The sequence below is a fragment of the Bos indicus genome, chromosome 10 (assembly GCF_029378745.1).
Source record: "Bos indicus isolate NIAB-ARS_2022 breed Sahiwal x Tharparkar chromosome 10, NIAB-ARS_B.indTharparkar_mat_pri_1.0, whole genome shotgun sequence".
Classification (NCBI taxonomy): domain Eukaryota; kingdom Metazoa; phylum Chordata; class Mammalia; order Artiodactyla; family Bovidae; genus Bos; species Bos indicus.
Window position 1 is genome coordinate 75,469,567 of NC_091769.1, and position 16,614 is coordinate 75,486,180.

Here is a 16,614-nt window from a genome sequence, read left to right on the forward strand (position 1 = left end):
GTTGAAGCTGAAACTCTAATACTTTGGCCACCTGATGCAAAGAGCCGACTCATTAGAAAAGACCCTGATGCTGGGAAAGATTGAAGGTAGGAGGAGAAGGGGAAGACAGAGGATGAGATGGTTGGATGGCATCACTGACTCAATGGACATGAGTTTGAGCAAGCTCTGGGAGATGGTGAAGGACAGGGAAGCCTGGTGTGTTGCAGTCCATGGGGTCGCAAGGAGTCCGACATGACTGAGTGACTGAACAACAAATTCTGCTACATGAAAAAATACTATCTTCCTAATACCTTCACCTCGATCAAGCAAAAGTGCACCTGGAGAAGAGCCAAGAAACAAGAGCCAGCGGCAGCCTGACTCCCATGTATCACAACTCAAGAGGACCAACATATGAAATGAACTGACTGTGGGGCAGTCAATGTGTAAGTACAGTGTGCACAAGCTCACATTATAAGCTTACAGCAATTCTGACTTCAGGAACTTTGTAACTCAGTATAAAAATTTCAAAGGTATAAGTCATATAAACATGAACAACTCCACCAAGTCACATGCTTTTATTCTCCTCCTAATTTCAGCATTCTTCCTACAAAGTAGAGAAGTCCATTCTTTGTCCGTTAAGCATTTATCCTGACTCAAGAAAACCCTGCGGTTTAAAATTTTAAGACAATCAATCTGGAGGGCATCTCAAGAAAGACTGGTTACGCTACATAATGATGCACTTAGTGGGACACAGGCAGGGACTAGCTACGTAATCTGTGGGCCCAGTGCAAAATGAAAATGCCTTACTCCCTGTTCAAGGAGTGTTAAGTAGTTCAAGACAAGAACAGCAAAGCATTAAACCATGAACAAGTGCCTTCTAAGCACAGGGCCCTCTGCCCCAGCATGAGCTGCATCCCCACCAAGCTGGCTTTGAATGCAGGAGTCAGAACAGTAAGACCCTTTTTTAAGGTTTCTGAGTTACAGGTTGGACAGATGAGACATGGTAATTTACTGTTCATTGGTAATGGCTATCTGATAAAATTCATGGTAGAAATAAACTCTCAAGTTTTATTTGCTAGACTCTGAGAGAGAAACGTAAACATTTTGACACACTCAAGGAACTTGTTTGGAAAATAGTTCTTTGTATTAGGGCTGAGATTCAAGGTTTGTGAATTTTATTTCATGTTAGAATCTAAAATTTTTTCACAGGTTGGTTTTATGTTGTGTCCAATTTGTCTTCAGTTTTTAAAACACAATAACCAAAGGTCACTATCAAGGACAGGCTGGAAGATTTGCATAATTTGCATAAAAATTACAGCACCTTTCAGCTAAATATAACCGCACATGTGAGGAACAAGTTATTAGCCAGCCATCTCCAAAGTACATATGTTTATGGAGATACTTGAATCGTATGTCTCTTAGCAACCACTGACTACTTTTCAGACCTGCAGAGTGGTTGAAAGCAGTCTTTAGAAATTCACCACTCAATTCCTGCCACAATAATCCACCCAGTGAAATAATTCAAGGTTTGGTGATTCATTTTTGGTCTTGGGGGTACGAAGTGTCAGAAACGAACTATTTGCCCAGCTAATGCAGATGAAATTTATCTTTATTGGGAACAGACAAGGTTGTTTCCTAAGTCTAGGCAAGCCTACACACTTATAGCTTAAGTTACCTAAGTCTAAAATCAACATTACCCTGGAAACAAGTGCACTATGTAATCAATCGACTATCTTTGAAGTCTCTGACAGATTCCTTATGTAAGGATTTAGATTAAGTACATAACAAATGCTAAAGGTTACGTAAACCTAGATTTAACAAAAATTAGTATGAAATTTAAGCTAGTTAATATGTCATTCTGAGTACATCAAGGCTATATATTGTCACTGTTTATTTAATCTCTATACAGAGTACATCATGCGAAATGTAAGGCTGGATGAATCACAAGCTGGACTCAAGACTGCCAGGAGAGATATCAACAACCTCAGATATGCAGATGATACCATTCTAATAGCAGAAAGCAAAGAGGAACTAAGAGCCTCTGAAGGAAGGTGAAAGAGGAGAGTGAAAAAGCTGGTTTAAAACAACATGAAAAAAAAACGAAGATGATGGCATATTGTCCTATCACTTTATGGCAAATAGATGAGGAAAAAATGGAAATAGTAGCAGATTTTATTTTCTTGGACTGCAAAATCACTGTGGACAGTCATTGCAGTCATGAAATTAAGATACTTGCTCCTTGGAAGAAAACCTGTGACAAGCCTCAACAGCGTATTTAAAAACAGAAACATCACTTTCGCGACAAAGATGCGCAGAGTCAAAGCTGTGGTTTTTCTAGTAGTCATTTACAGATGTGACAGTTGAACCACAAAGCAGACTGAGGGCCAAAGAATGGATGCTTTCGAACTGTGGTACTGGAGAAGACTCTTGAGAGTCCCTTGAACAGCAAGAAGATCAAACCAGTCAATCCTAAAGGAAAGCAACCCTGAATATTCATTGGAAGGAGTGGTGCTGAAGCTGAAGCTCCAACACTTTAGCTACCAGATTTGAAGAGCCGACTCATTAGAAAAGACCCTGATGCTGGGAAAGATTGAGGGTATGAGAAGAAAGGGGCAACAGAGGATGAGGTGGTTGGATGGCATCACTGATGCCACGGACACCAGTCTAAGCAAACTCCGGGAAATCGTGAAAGGGAAGCCTGGCGTGCAGCAATCCACAGGGTCACAAAGAGTTGGACACAACTTAGCAACTGGACAACATAAGTCCATTCTGAAATAAAAACCAGCAAACCCTTCAAAGGTACAAGTCACAGATAGTTCTGACTGGCCCATAAAGAAATCTAGACTTCCAGGTTTTCCTGAAAAAAAAAATCAAAAGAATCTAGCAATACTTGGCCCACTTAGCAATTAGCCAACAGCTGACCAGAGTGGACTGGCAGCAGGGTCCAAGCTCTCTGGGTCACCACTGTTTCCATCAACTCCTCTCTGTCAAACCCAGACTACTAAATTCCATATCACTTGTCTGACCTCTGAAGATTTGAATGTGCTTTCCCTGGTTCTCACATACTAAAAAGTACGCGTTCCTGGCACTAAACAGTTACTTCTAACACTGACTGGAAGAAATCAGTTGGAGAAGTGGAAATGATAAGAATTCAAGGACAAGAGACCATATTAAACATCTTAAAAAAAAAACAAAAAAACCCAACAGCCAGAGAAGAACCATACAAGTAGAGTCCAAAGGGCTTTTTGATTTTTTAGATTGGTAAAAGTTAAATCTCAAAAAATTGGTAACATGCTAGGTAAGACATGACAGACTAATATATAACTCTGGGGACGGAGGCTGTTCTAGAAAATAATGACAAAGAAACTCCTCAAAACAAGAGGTGATCCTAACAAAAACAGTAGTGACAGCAGCAGTGTAACGTTTACTGTATAGTTAGTGATCAGAAATTGTTCTCCATACTTACACATGAATATACTTTTTAAATCTGCACAACAACCTTGTAATTACTATCATATTATGGATATTTTGGATCTACTTTCCAGGGGAGGAAACTGAGGCACAGAGCAGTTATATAATTTGCCCAAGGTCAGACACTAAAAAATGGCAGAGTCTGCATCCAAACCTCTCTATACATTATCCACTCATCTGTTTTGCTTCCTGCTGAGGAATTATCAATTAAAAAAGAGTTATTGAAAGAGGCTTTTGAGGAAATACAGGAAGCTTCCGCTGAGATTCAGACTTTAAAAGGACATACACAAAAGATAAAAGGATGGACACATAAAAAATGTTAAGTGTAAAGGAATGGCCCAGTCTTATAAAAGTAGTCTTAGGAAAGTTAATGCACAGAATCAGCTGACATTTATGAAAAATGCAAGGCAACAAAATGAGAATGTAGTTGCAATGGAAATACTTTGACTATTCTTATTAATTACAACATACATGTTCATACTTTAAAATGAAAAAATAGAGAAATACCAAAATTAAAAAGTAAAGATCATCATACATAATCTGACACCCTACGAGATAATTAACAAAAATGTACTGTATCTCCTTTCACACTTTTTATTGCATAGACAAATAATCTTTTTCTCTAAAATAACAGACTCAGGTTCAAAATATTTTACTGTTCCACAATGTGCATGTTCCACTTAAAAACAGATCCTGTGTAACTCTATCTCATTCTTTTTACTCAGTGATCTATATTTTGTTAAATGACTGTCCACAGTTTATTCAACTAACCCTCTACTGAGGAACTTTCTAATTGTTCCCAATTTTCTAATAATCATTAACAATGATGCATTCACTATCCCTGTATATTTTGCTTTGTGTACATATCTATTTCTCATGGAACTGCTCAGTCCCAATCTGCATCCACAGAATACCATCAGATCTCCTCTTCAGAGCATAGGTATGTAGGTACCTATCTATTCATTTGTGCATTTTTATGAGTTTTATGGCATACAGGGGATCTTCCCAACTCAGGGATCGAACCCAAGTCTCCCACATTGCAGGTGGATTCTTTACCATCTGAGCCACCAGGGAAGCCCTAACAAGAAAAAGTCTTTTCTACCCAAATCTCATTATATTCTAGTCTCCTGTACCCATACCAGACTTTTATAATATACCTTTATAGTATGTTTTAATGTCTAATAACATATCATTAATTTCCTTTTTCAAAAACATTTTATTTCATGAACTCTGAAATTTTCAAGTACAGAAACTACTGAAATTTTGGGCTTCCCAGGTGGTGCTAGTGGTAAAGAACCCACCTGCCAATGCAGACTACTTAAGAGATGTGGATTTGAACTCTGGGTTGGGAAGATCCCTTGGAGGAGGGCATGGCAACCCACTGCAGTATTCTTGCCTGGAGAATCCCATGGACAGACAAGCCTGGTAGGCTACAGCCCAAAGGGTCGCACAGAGTCAGACACTACTAAAGTGTGTGTGTACACACACACATACAAACACACACACACTGAAATTTTAATTAGAAGTGCACATAAATGTGCAGATTAATCTGGAGATTCTATGGACATTTTTTGATGGCAAGTCTTCCCGCCTTGGAATGTTACATTTCTGCATTTATACAAGGCTTCTTTGCAAATTTTTATTATGTTTCTCATAAATTTTAAAATTATTTCAAAAGGCGGAAATTATGAAACTAATATTGGAATCAAGAAAAATAAGATATTCTGCCAATGTGGACAGGTAATATAATGAGGACGTGAAAAGAGGAATTCATATTTAATGAGCAAATATTAGGCCTCATATACAATACTAGCAGACATTTATGTAAGTCATATTATTTTATCATCATAACAGCCTACTACTTTGTTTTAACTTGCTATAAGAGAGACGACTGTCATTGTCACTTTACTGAAGAAAACACAGGCTCAGAATAGTCAATAATCTGCCCAAGTTTTCAGTACCTATTTAAGATTGAAGGTAGGGAGCCTGTGTTTGTATCTGTAGTGCCAATTCAATTAAGAAAATCTAACAGCTGTCAATTTGGGGTATTTTCTACTTTACTGAACAGTATCTCACTTATTCCACTATCCCTATGTCACAAATGAGGAAATCCATGCTTGGTAGCAAGTATATTAACTTGCTGAAAGTTACACTGTAAGTAGGCAGAAAAGCCAGGGTTTGAAAACAGTTTCTTCTTATGCCACAGTCATATTCTCAGCTCCTAAAATATAAGTCAATACACAGGAGAGTCAGGGTTCAAATCCAGAGTTTTCTAGCTTTCTTTCCATTACATCATGCTAAAATAGCCCAATTCTTATTTTGCTTTAGGGGATGGAGGAATCAAACTATAAAGAATCTAGCTAGCTGCTACCAATAGTGTAAATCTTGTAACTAGAATAAATTATGTCTAACTGAATAAATACAGTTCTGCATTAAGATCACCAAAACTCTCTGGAATCTATGAGAATTCACAGAGAATAAGATATCTGCTCAAAGGAAAGGAATAAGGTAAGTGTCATTCTGATTTGCAAAAGGGAAAAATCTGAGGGTTCCCATGTCACAAGAGAAACAGACTAGAACCAGGCTGCACCATGCGAGTCCATGGGGCAGAGGAAAGTCAGGGTGTGCAAAATGAATGGGCTGACGATAGAGCACAGACGTAAAAAGACCTGCCAGTTCAAGAACGGTTAAGGCATGGTGGTCAGAGGAAGAGGGAGCGAGGGTGGGACAGGGGATAACAGACAGAATCTCAGCACTAATGTCTCAAGATCCAAAAGGCTCACCATTGCCAGAAGGTCCCAGGTTGGGGCCAAAGGTCCAAGGAAGGAATCTCAGGAGAAGCAAGTAGACGGTTGAGTCCCTTCTCCAAGAAGGTGCTGGGCAAACTTAGGAAAGGAAAAGGAACGGGAGGCCAACTGTACAGGCCACCAACATGAATGAACAGGGTGATATGGAAGATGGAAGCTGACAGAACAACAGCTCATCTCTAACTTGATGCAATGGTTTGAGTCACATGACTACATTCAAGTACCACTCAGTGGTGACGTTTGATCAAGGATCGAATCTGGGCCCTCAGCAATGAGAGCTCAGGAGTCCTAACCACTGGACCACTGGATTTCGGCTTTCCTTTTTATGATAAAGTTCCAAGGTCCATAGAGGAGGGGAATTCTGTAAACATGAAGTCCTGGCTTTTACCACTGCATTGGACAAAATATCTCTCTGACTCTCTTTATAAACAAAAATTTGGAATCAGAGGAGGATGAAATTCTACAGTCGATTTCTAACTGGCTCAAGGATGGAATTCAAAGACTGCTGATTAATGAATCTGTGCTAAAATAAAGGGAAGTTGCTAAAGGCATGCCACAGGCTTCTATCCTCCATCCCGGCTAGTTTAACAATTTTAATTAGTGGCTTTAATGAAGCCAATAGCTAGCATATTTAGAAAGTCACAAATGTGATACAGATGGAAGGCAGAGTGAACAAGGTTGATGACAGAATCAAGACCCAGAAAGACTTCAGAAGGCTGGGAGATAAGATATTCCATAAGAATATATGTCAGATCCTACGTCAAGGTAAAAAAGCTAACTGCAAAATGAACAAAAACAAGGGAAAATGAAAATGGGTTTATGACAAAATGCATGAAACTAAATTGGAAGTCAGTCCAATGCCAGTGGGGGCGGTAGGGGGAATGATAGGGAAAAGGGATAGTTAGGGAGTTTGGGATGGACATCTGCACACTGCTATATTTAAAATGGATAACCAACAAGGACCTACTGTGTAACATATGGAACTCTCTACTCAATGCTATATGGCTGCCTGGATGGGAGGGGAGTTTGGGGAGAATGGATACATGTATATGTATGACTGAGTCCCTTCACTGTCTACCTGAACTATCACAACATTGTTAATTGGCTATATCCCAATATAAAAAAAATAAAAATAAAAAAAGTTAAGACCATAAGCTTATTAACCTAAATTAACAGTGTCATAGAACAGCAAGAAGAGCTAATGAGATGACTCCTTTAAGAACCCTAGCATCCAGACAAGGAATGCAGACCCCAACTCTAAGTACCATTGGACTGACCGAGCTCAGAGCTCTGTGTTCAGATATAGATGTCACCCTTAAAGACAAATGGACACATGTCAAAGACTTCAAAAACTAACAAATGAGACAGATACTTAGGACTCAGTCTAGAGCAGAGAACGCACACTGACAGCTGGAAGGCTAGATCCGTGAGGCAGATGGCTTTAATTCACTCTGAATAGGATTTTAAAACTATCAGAAAATTTCACCAAAAAAACAAATTTGGAAGAAAAAAAACTTTCTCTTGGAAAAAAACCTTATTTAGCAAGAACTGATGAAAGAGGTACAGTCAAAGCTCCCTTCAGGAGCAGCTGGTCTGCCTCCTATTGTCTGAATCTAGCCCCCAGACTATTTTAAATGAGCCTACAAACATCTGAGTTGTAACTGCTGCTTTAGAGAAAAACTGCATAGAGGTAAATACAAAAGCTGTGTTCTAGGACCTGAAAGGTTATGCCTGGGCTAATGACACACTAAGGGACTCTACTGAAGAAATAAGGCCAAAGGCATATGAGGTACAGAGAGATTCAACATAAAAAACAACTTTCCAACAAAAAGGGAAGAACCTGCCTAAGTATGTGGCCCTTCCTCACTGAAAAAGAGCAAGCAGGTTACCCCTCATCAGGGTCTCAAAGGAAACTGATTCAATGGGTAAAGAACTAGAAGAGACAAACCAAAATGTCCCTTCCAAGTCTGGGGGTCTCTGATGTTTTAATTCTAGGAGCTTTATTATCATCAGTATTATCAACCATGGAGAGCACACAGACTGGGCCCTGAATGTTTTTCATGTAAGAAAAGCACCGACTTTCATAATAAGATTGCAGGATTTACTGTTTCCATGTCAACAGCGTCTACTGCTGAATAATTATTGGATCCTCTTGGGCACTTTAATTTACCATAAATGTAAGAGAATCGTATCATTTCATCCATGTTGAGAGATGGGGGCTACTCCTGTCATTCCAAGTTATAGTGAAGGGAATCACACAGAGGCATCATGGTGTAAGAGACAGAAACCTGAACAGGACATGTGTGTGGGGAATCTGGTTAACTTTTTTAGACCTCAAATTTATTCATCTACAAAATGGGCATAAAACTTAGCCATATCTGCTTTAGATTATTGTATATATCAAATTAAATAACGCATATAAAGGTGCTCTGACAACTATACAGTGCTGTAGAAATGCAAGGACTTTCCAATACAAACACAGATCTGTTGTGTTTTGTTTTTTGTTCTGCCTGAAATGCATTTACCTCTTTGGGATAAGGATCTGGACCAATCTACCTATTGCCCAGTGAACCACCTCTTTAAATATCAAACGCTGAGAAAGACTGAAGGCAGGAGGAGAAGGGGGCGACAGAGGACAAAATGGCTGGATGGCATCACCAACTTAATGGACATGAGTTTGAGCGGGCTCTGGGAGATGGTGAAGGACAGGGAAGCCTGGCATGCTACAGTCCGTGGGGTGACAGAGTCGGACATGACTGACCGACTGAACAACAACAAATATCAAATCTCACTTTTCCAAAACTTCTCAGCCTCATATGTCCAGAATTCTAAAGGTATTAATTTAAGAAAGGGGAATGAGGTCATCACTTGAGTCATTAACCTTTATCCCGTAAGACACAGAGGATCAATTTCCTGCCAAAGCAATGTTTTAAATTTGAAATTCTGCATATTACTCACTGTTGCTGCTGCTGCTAAGTCACTTCAGTCGTGTCCAACTCTGTGCGACCCCATAGACGGCAGCCCACCAGGCTTCCCCATCCCTGGGATTCTCCAAGCAAGAACACTGGAGTGGGTTGCCATTTCCTTCTCCAATGCATGAAAGTGAAAAGTTAAAGTGAAGTCGCTCAGTCATGTCCGACTCTTCATGAGCCCATGGACTGCAGCCTACCAGGCTCCTCCGCCCATGGGATTTTCCAGGCAAGAGTACTGGAGCAGGTTGCCATTGCTTTCTCCAATATTGACTCACTAGGAGATACTTATTTTTTTCTACATAAGGCATCTCATTAATCACTTAGAAAGAAGCTACAACAATCCATACACCAGTTGGCTCAAGTATCCATTTTTACAGATGACTGTCAACAAGAACACCATGAACATACTTCAGGTCTGGAGTAAACAGATATGATCCATAATTATAAAATGTAAAATGACATTCAAGAAAAATATGTAGGAAGTTCCAAACAGATGCTAAGTCACTTCAGTCGTGTCCGACTCTGTGCAACCCCATAGACGGTAGCCCACCAGGCTCCCCCGTCCCTGGGATTCTCCAGGCAAGAACACTGGAGTGGGTTGCCATTTCCTTCTCCAATGCATGAAAGTGAAAAGTGAAAGTTAAGTCGCTCGTGTCTGACTCTTCTCGACCCTATGGACTGCAGCCCACCAGGCTCCTCCGTCCATAGGATCTTCCACGCAAGAGCACTGGAGTGGGGTGCCATTACCTTCTCTGAAACAGATAGGTGAGAGTTAATCTCTTCAAGGGAATCTTAAGTATTAACCTGTGCTACTTCCTAGCTATGAAAGCTTACTAGTACCCTGACTTTGATTACTTATTAAAGCTTACTTACGCTCTAGACCATGCCTACTCAGTTTTAACAGATGTATGAAATAGTTTAAAATCCTTATGCAAATAGAAGTTTTCGAATTATATAAAGAGTCACAAACTAGAGTTATATAAGTGAAATTCCTTTATAATTACATTTTAAGAAAGAAAATTGCAGGGATTTAGGCATTAGCATTCCTTGTTGTTTAAAATGTAATTTCCAGTAAAATAAAGAGGTACCTATTACTTTTAATGGGCAATAATAAATTTGTGCATATATATTTGTTTACGGGGTTATATAACTGCCACTGTAAGATTTTTTAACAAACATCTACAGCAAATGAGATAAAGTGTTATCAACTGAAAAACAAATACATACAATGACAAGAATATACTTACCTGTAATACAAATTTCTGATCTATGTATTTTTTGGCAATGCTGGGTTGGAATTCTTGGCTTTCCAAAAACCGTATGAAAAACTCATATACAAGCTGCAAGAAATGGATTATTGTTAATTTCAAACTATAATTCACTGAGAACAGTATTAAAAACCATAAAAAGCTCTAATAGTAAAACTGACGGGGGGTTTAGTGTGTTTTAATATCAACTAGCAGTGCTAGCCTTTCTTGCAGCTCCCAGTTGCTGTTATGATTTTTAGCTTTTTAAATTTATAATCTGAAACACAGCCTAAGAAAGCAAATAAAAACCTCCCCAAATCTCATCATTCAGAGTGAACCACTGTTAACATTTTAATGTATAAAACTACCGATTTTTTCTATACCTCTACAACATATCAATGTACTATAAATATATGTATGTATGTATGTATACACACACACACACACACACACACATATAAAATATAGTTTTCAAACTACTTTTACCATCTAAACAATATACTGTGGTCAATTTGTGCCAACAATATCTATACCACCATTCTCAGTAGCCAGAAGCATAGTCCACTATAGATAATTTATAATAAATAATTCCATTATTCATAATTACTTTAACCAATACCCTCTGCTGAGACATGTAAATAGTTCTTAAATTACCACTCTATTAAATTACATCACAATGTACCTTATATAACATACATTAGTGTGCACTTGTTCAAATATTTCACGAGAAAATATTTCTAAAGGGGAATTGTTAGATCAAAAGATATTCAAACATGTCAGGATTATCAACATTCATTACCAATTGCCTTTCAGAAATTTTATGGAAATTTACACTCCTCTAGCAACAACAACAACAATATATAAGAGCGTGTCAGGATGTTCTGATCTGCAAAGATTTAAGAATATCTCATCCACAGAGTCAACCTCAAATAACTTCTGATAAACAGTGGGGGATCACTGTTTACATACTTTGCAAAATAAACCTATGTTAAAGTATACATTAAATCCTGGTGTAGCACATATACCACAGTATGTTAAAACCAGAACTTTCAAGAGACAGATACTGGTTTGAAAACCTAGCTCTACTCCTTACTGTGTAACCCTAGTCTGTTGTTTCAACTGTGCAATGCGAATGATCATCCCTAAGATTAACTGTGATAATATATACATAAAGCCCCTGCACAGTGGCTGACACATACCACCACTGGCATTATTGCTTAAAACGGGATCCTCTAACTTTTTAGTCTCACCCCTTTATAATGAAAAATTACTGAAGACTCTAAAATGCTTTTGTTTACATGAGATATAGAAGTAGAAATAAATACAAAACCTTTAATATCTTTTTATTTATTTTATAAATATAACTATAAAATTATATTTATTTTAATATATTTATTATTCAGAACAATAAAACACATCACATGTTAACATAATTAATATATTTTTGTGAAAAACTTTATTTTTCAAAAAAGTTACTATGAAAAGGAATATTGTTTTTTGTTTTTATAAATCTCTTTAATGGCATGTTAGAAGACAGATTCTCATCTGCCTCTATCTTCAAGCTGTTAGAATATGTTGCTTTGGTTAAAGTATATCAAGAAAATCAAGCCATACACAAACCTACTGTTGTGAAAAAGAAAGAGTACTTCCACAGTTTTTTTTTACATAATTATGGATACTCTTTGATACTACACCAGAACGACAGTCATTTCTTAAAGCTGCAGTTAAGAATCTGAAACCGTATCAACGAATTTTTCACTGTTACACTAAATTCCAATCATCTATCTTGCACTTTGGATGATATCTACCCATGCATGGTTACTTAACATCATTCATTGGTCAACTGGAAAACATTGGTTCACTGAGTTACTGCAAATGTTGATATATTTTATTACATAGTATCAATAAAAGTCCTTAATATCTCCATTAATATCTCCAAGGAATTAACATTCCTTAATATCTCCAATTTTTTTTTAAGTCTTTAAGCTTTGGGGAGCTATAAAGCTCACGGTGACAAACAAAGGACAGACACAAGTTTTCCAAAATTCTAATTCTTAATTTTGCTTGAATGCTCTAATTTTATCAGTGGGAAAACAACTGTTTTCTTTGTTTATTTCACAGAAAACATTTACTAAATACCCAAGTGAGAACAACCACAGTTTGTCAGGTATTCTTCCAGGTAAAAATGATACTTTATGAATAGTTACTTTAACTTGCAGCTCAGACAATCACACAAATGCTTTATTTAGCACAAGACAAAGATTCAGCAGGCTTTATGCATACTTTCCATTTCACCATGAAGAATGTTATTTTTAATGAGTACTCAAAGGTTCAGATTTAATACAATTAGTAATTTTTGCTGCTCTTCAAGGACATTCTTAATTGAAATTGGATTTTTTTAAATTGTAGGTGCATGGCAGTAGAGAAGGCAACTACTGAGTCAGTTTGACATTTGATTTGTGCTAATAAATGCCAACACAGTAAAGAGAGAATAAAGCAGTATTGTTATAAAACTAATTTTGACTTTGCAGGCCACTGAAAATCTGATCTCAGGATCCCCCAATGGTCTGCAAATACCACTAAACTAAATGTGTCACATAGGGATCTTGTGACTTTAGACTCTAATGTAACACTTATATCAGGTGTTCATGTTAGCATTTTAATTTTCTATAAAATTCTGTTTTGCTCTCTGAAACTCTAGATTCAGAACAACTTCTTCCCTGTGATCTGAACACCGCCACGTTGTACTTCTAGTCATACCAATGCCCGAGTTCAAACACGCCCTAGAAGAATTGCTCTTTTCTTCAATATACTAATCTTTCAACTTACAGTTTTACCAATAGTTTTACATCAGCATTATTCAAATAACTCATGAAAGAGGATTTCATCTCTCTTTTGACTCCCACAAAACGGAGAGATTTCCATCTTCCAGGCCCGACTTGTGGGCTGGCAGGGCTTTCTGGTGGGATTGGCAAAGTGTCCTCTCCCTTCCTGAAAGCCGCTATGGTTTAAAAAAGTTTGGTGGAAATACTTCAGACACATTTATTAATAACTGTAAATGCTCTCTTTTTTACCAATTTTACCTCAGAATCAAAAATCCTCCTTGAGTTTCTAAAGGAAAAGACTAGGGACTGGGGAGAATAAATTACTTTTCAAGGTCACACAAGTGAATTCTCCAAGGAACTTAAGAAGACTTGAGCATTCCAGATTTTCAGTCTCAAGTGTAAAACATTACAAATAACCCCTTAATTGTAAATGGAAGTCCTATAAAATCATTTTCTACTAGAAATATAGACCAAATTTCAAAAAAATGCAAAGAATAACCGTGGTAACCATGGGATGCCAGTTTTAAAGATACCAATAACAGAAAACATCAAACAAAACACATAGGGTAGGTTTAACATTTTTTCTTATTTTTCAATAAATCCTCAAAGATTCATAATTTGTTATGAGTAATACTGTATGAGCCAAAAATAAAATCCAAGTGTGCTGGAGCAGACAATTAGTGAAAGCAATGAACACAGCCAGCCACCCAACAACCACAGTGTGATTTTATTGTTCTCTACTATTGTCAGAGATGTGGTAATAAACACTGTTTCCTGTGTTTTGCTTCCCTGGTGGCTCAGACGGTAAAGCATTTGCCTGCAATGTGTGAGACCTGGGTTCGATCCCTGGGTCGGGAAGATCCTCTGGAGAAGGAAATGGCAACCCACTCCAATACTCTTGCCTGGAAAATTCCATGGACGGAGGAGCCTGGTAGGCTACAGTCCATGGGATCGCAAAGAGTTGGACACAACTGAGCAACTTCACTGTGTTTTCTTGTAAAATGTGCTCCAGAAGCAGCAGCACACTACAGATGCTGGAGTTACGAAAAAGTGAAAAGGTTGAAGAACATGCAGTTTGGGTTAGGAAAAATCAATTGTCTGATCAATCATAAAGTAAGATGTTGAATAGTAGTGATGGATCACTGCAACAAGAGAGACCAATCATGGACAGAAAGGGAGATTTCTGAAACATCCACCCAGGGTCTTTCAGTGTGACTGATTCGTGGAGTCAGAATGCACAAAGAAGACAGAACTCAGGAGACAAGTCAGGAACCAGTACAGAGGCATCCAGAAAGCCAAAGAGAGTGAAGGCAAGACTGCCTACTGACTTGACCTTTGCTATGAATGAAGGTTGCTTTGTGAATTTTAAGAGGTTTCCTTTTTTTTTTTTTTTAAATTGGGGTATAATTTATTTACCATGTTGTGTTAGTATGAGGTGTATAGCAAGATGATACAGATACACATATACACATATTCACTCTTTTTTAGAATCTTTTCTCATGTAGTTTTCTTTTGTGTGTTTGTGTGTGCTCAGTTGGGTCTAACTCTCTGCAGTCCTTTGGATTATAGCCCATCAGGCTCCTCTGTCCCTGGGATTTCCCAGGCAAGAATACTGGAGTGGGCTGCCATTTCCTTCTCCAGGGGATCTTCCTAATCCAGGGATTGAACCCAAGTCTCCAGCATTAGCAGGCAGATTCTTTACAACTGAGCCTTCGGGGAACCTGATCCAGTCTAAGTCATGTTTTCCCCTGAGCTAAAGAAGGGCTGAGAGGACTACAGGCTGAAACACGTGTCAACAGAGATGAAACCAGACTGTTCTGGAACACAGTTTGTTACTTTAGCTCTCCAAGGACACAGATCTCAGCATCAGTCTTCACTGTTGCTTTGGTTTTAAGAGTTTCAGATGAACTAATGGTTAATGTTTCTGTACTAATGACACGGTGTAAGCTTGACATTTGTGGTGGTGGAATTCAGCTTAATAGCTTTAGAAATTAATTTAGTCCCATGTTTTATAGAGTCATTAAGCTTAGGAAGGATTAACTGAAATACTGAGTTAAACTTTATCATACTTTAGGGGAAGTTTATATCTATGGTGATCATAATTTAGAGTATTCAAAAGCTCTTGCAAATGGTAAGAATGGTCTACTGGTCTCTTCTTCAGAATGTAGACTAGACTAAAGTTGAAGCTCTGAAGGCATTTCCCTCCTCGTCTTTTCTACTACACGATACAGGACTTTTCTAAGAAAATTATCTTTTTGTTTGCTTTGTTTTTTAAATTTCTTCCAGACAATATTGCACCTCTGTGACCTGATGCCAAGTATGAAGAATAAGACATGACAAAACCCCCATCCATTCAAAAGAGTTATTGCTTTTTTTTTTTTTTGGTCACAATCTGGGATCCACCATGAAAAGCACAAATAGTCTCCCAAATTTCTTAGACTGCAGAAAGTATGTCTGGCACCTTAAGGGAAAAAAAAAAAAAAATCAAGCATCTAAGATAGTAAAATCAACTATAGGGTTTTAACTAATTTACTCCACTTGGCAATCATAGCAGGAATATATATGTATGACATGCCTAGGTGAGAGTTGAGAAAACACAGCCCTGAAAGCTCTCCATATAACTAGACAAAAGAGCATTACATATGTATCTGCAGCAACCTTGAGCTGCCAAAGCAGGACAGGGAAAGTTGCAAATGTATGTCAAAAATTCTGAAACAGGGAAAAAAATAAACCCTTAGAATATCTCTAGGCCTTCTCTCCCTGCTACAGTTTTCTGCCCTTCAGAAAGTCAACTAGTAACCACAAGCACACTGCTACAAAGATGCAGTGGCTTCTGCCTCGGGTTAAAATGTACAAGGTCATATTCCTTCTCCATCATTCCCTCCGTCTTTACTGTTACACAGCCTTGGAAAACAACCTAACTGAATGGAAAAACTGGCCTTAAGGTTCACTGTACTCACATTTCCTCATTCTATTCATTTGATAAAGTCCGGTCTTGAAAGAAGGCAGCCAGGAAAGGAGGATGGTGAAGGGCTGGTGTGGATAACTCAACACAGTACAAATGGGCTTAATGCTGGGAAAGAAGATGCAGGGATGGTCCTAATCTGTCCTGGCCCATGAGGGTAACTGGAAAACATGGCCTTCTCAGTGCAACAGAGCAAAACTGGCCTTCACACAAGCTTTTTCTCAGCTATTGCTCCTCCTTACGACGCCGTGAAACAGCTACTGCAATTTGTTCTTGTCCTTCCAGGCTAAAGAAACACATTCGTGGTTATCATGAAGACAGGCATTCAAAGTCCCCAGGGCACCTAAC

The 16,614-nt window shown here is 38.2% G+C and overlaps 1 protein-coding gene across 4 annotated transcripts in view; it reads right to left on the reverse strand.

Moving 5' to 3' along the window:
• PPP2R5E (protein phosphatase 2 regulatory subunit B'epsilon) overlaps positions 1-16,614 on the reverse strand; it is a 160,097-nt gene that overhangs the window by 27,966 nt on the left and 115,517 nt on the right. For all 4 annotated transcript variants that reach the window (XM_019969030.2, XM_019969031.2, XM_019969029.2 and 1 more), the window contains one exon: positions 10,477-10,569. In XM_019969030.2, coding sequence (XP_019824589.1) covers positions 10,477-10,569 — 93 coding nt within the window. The remainder of the gene's footprint in view (positions 1-10,476; positions 10,570-16,614) is intronic.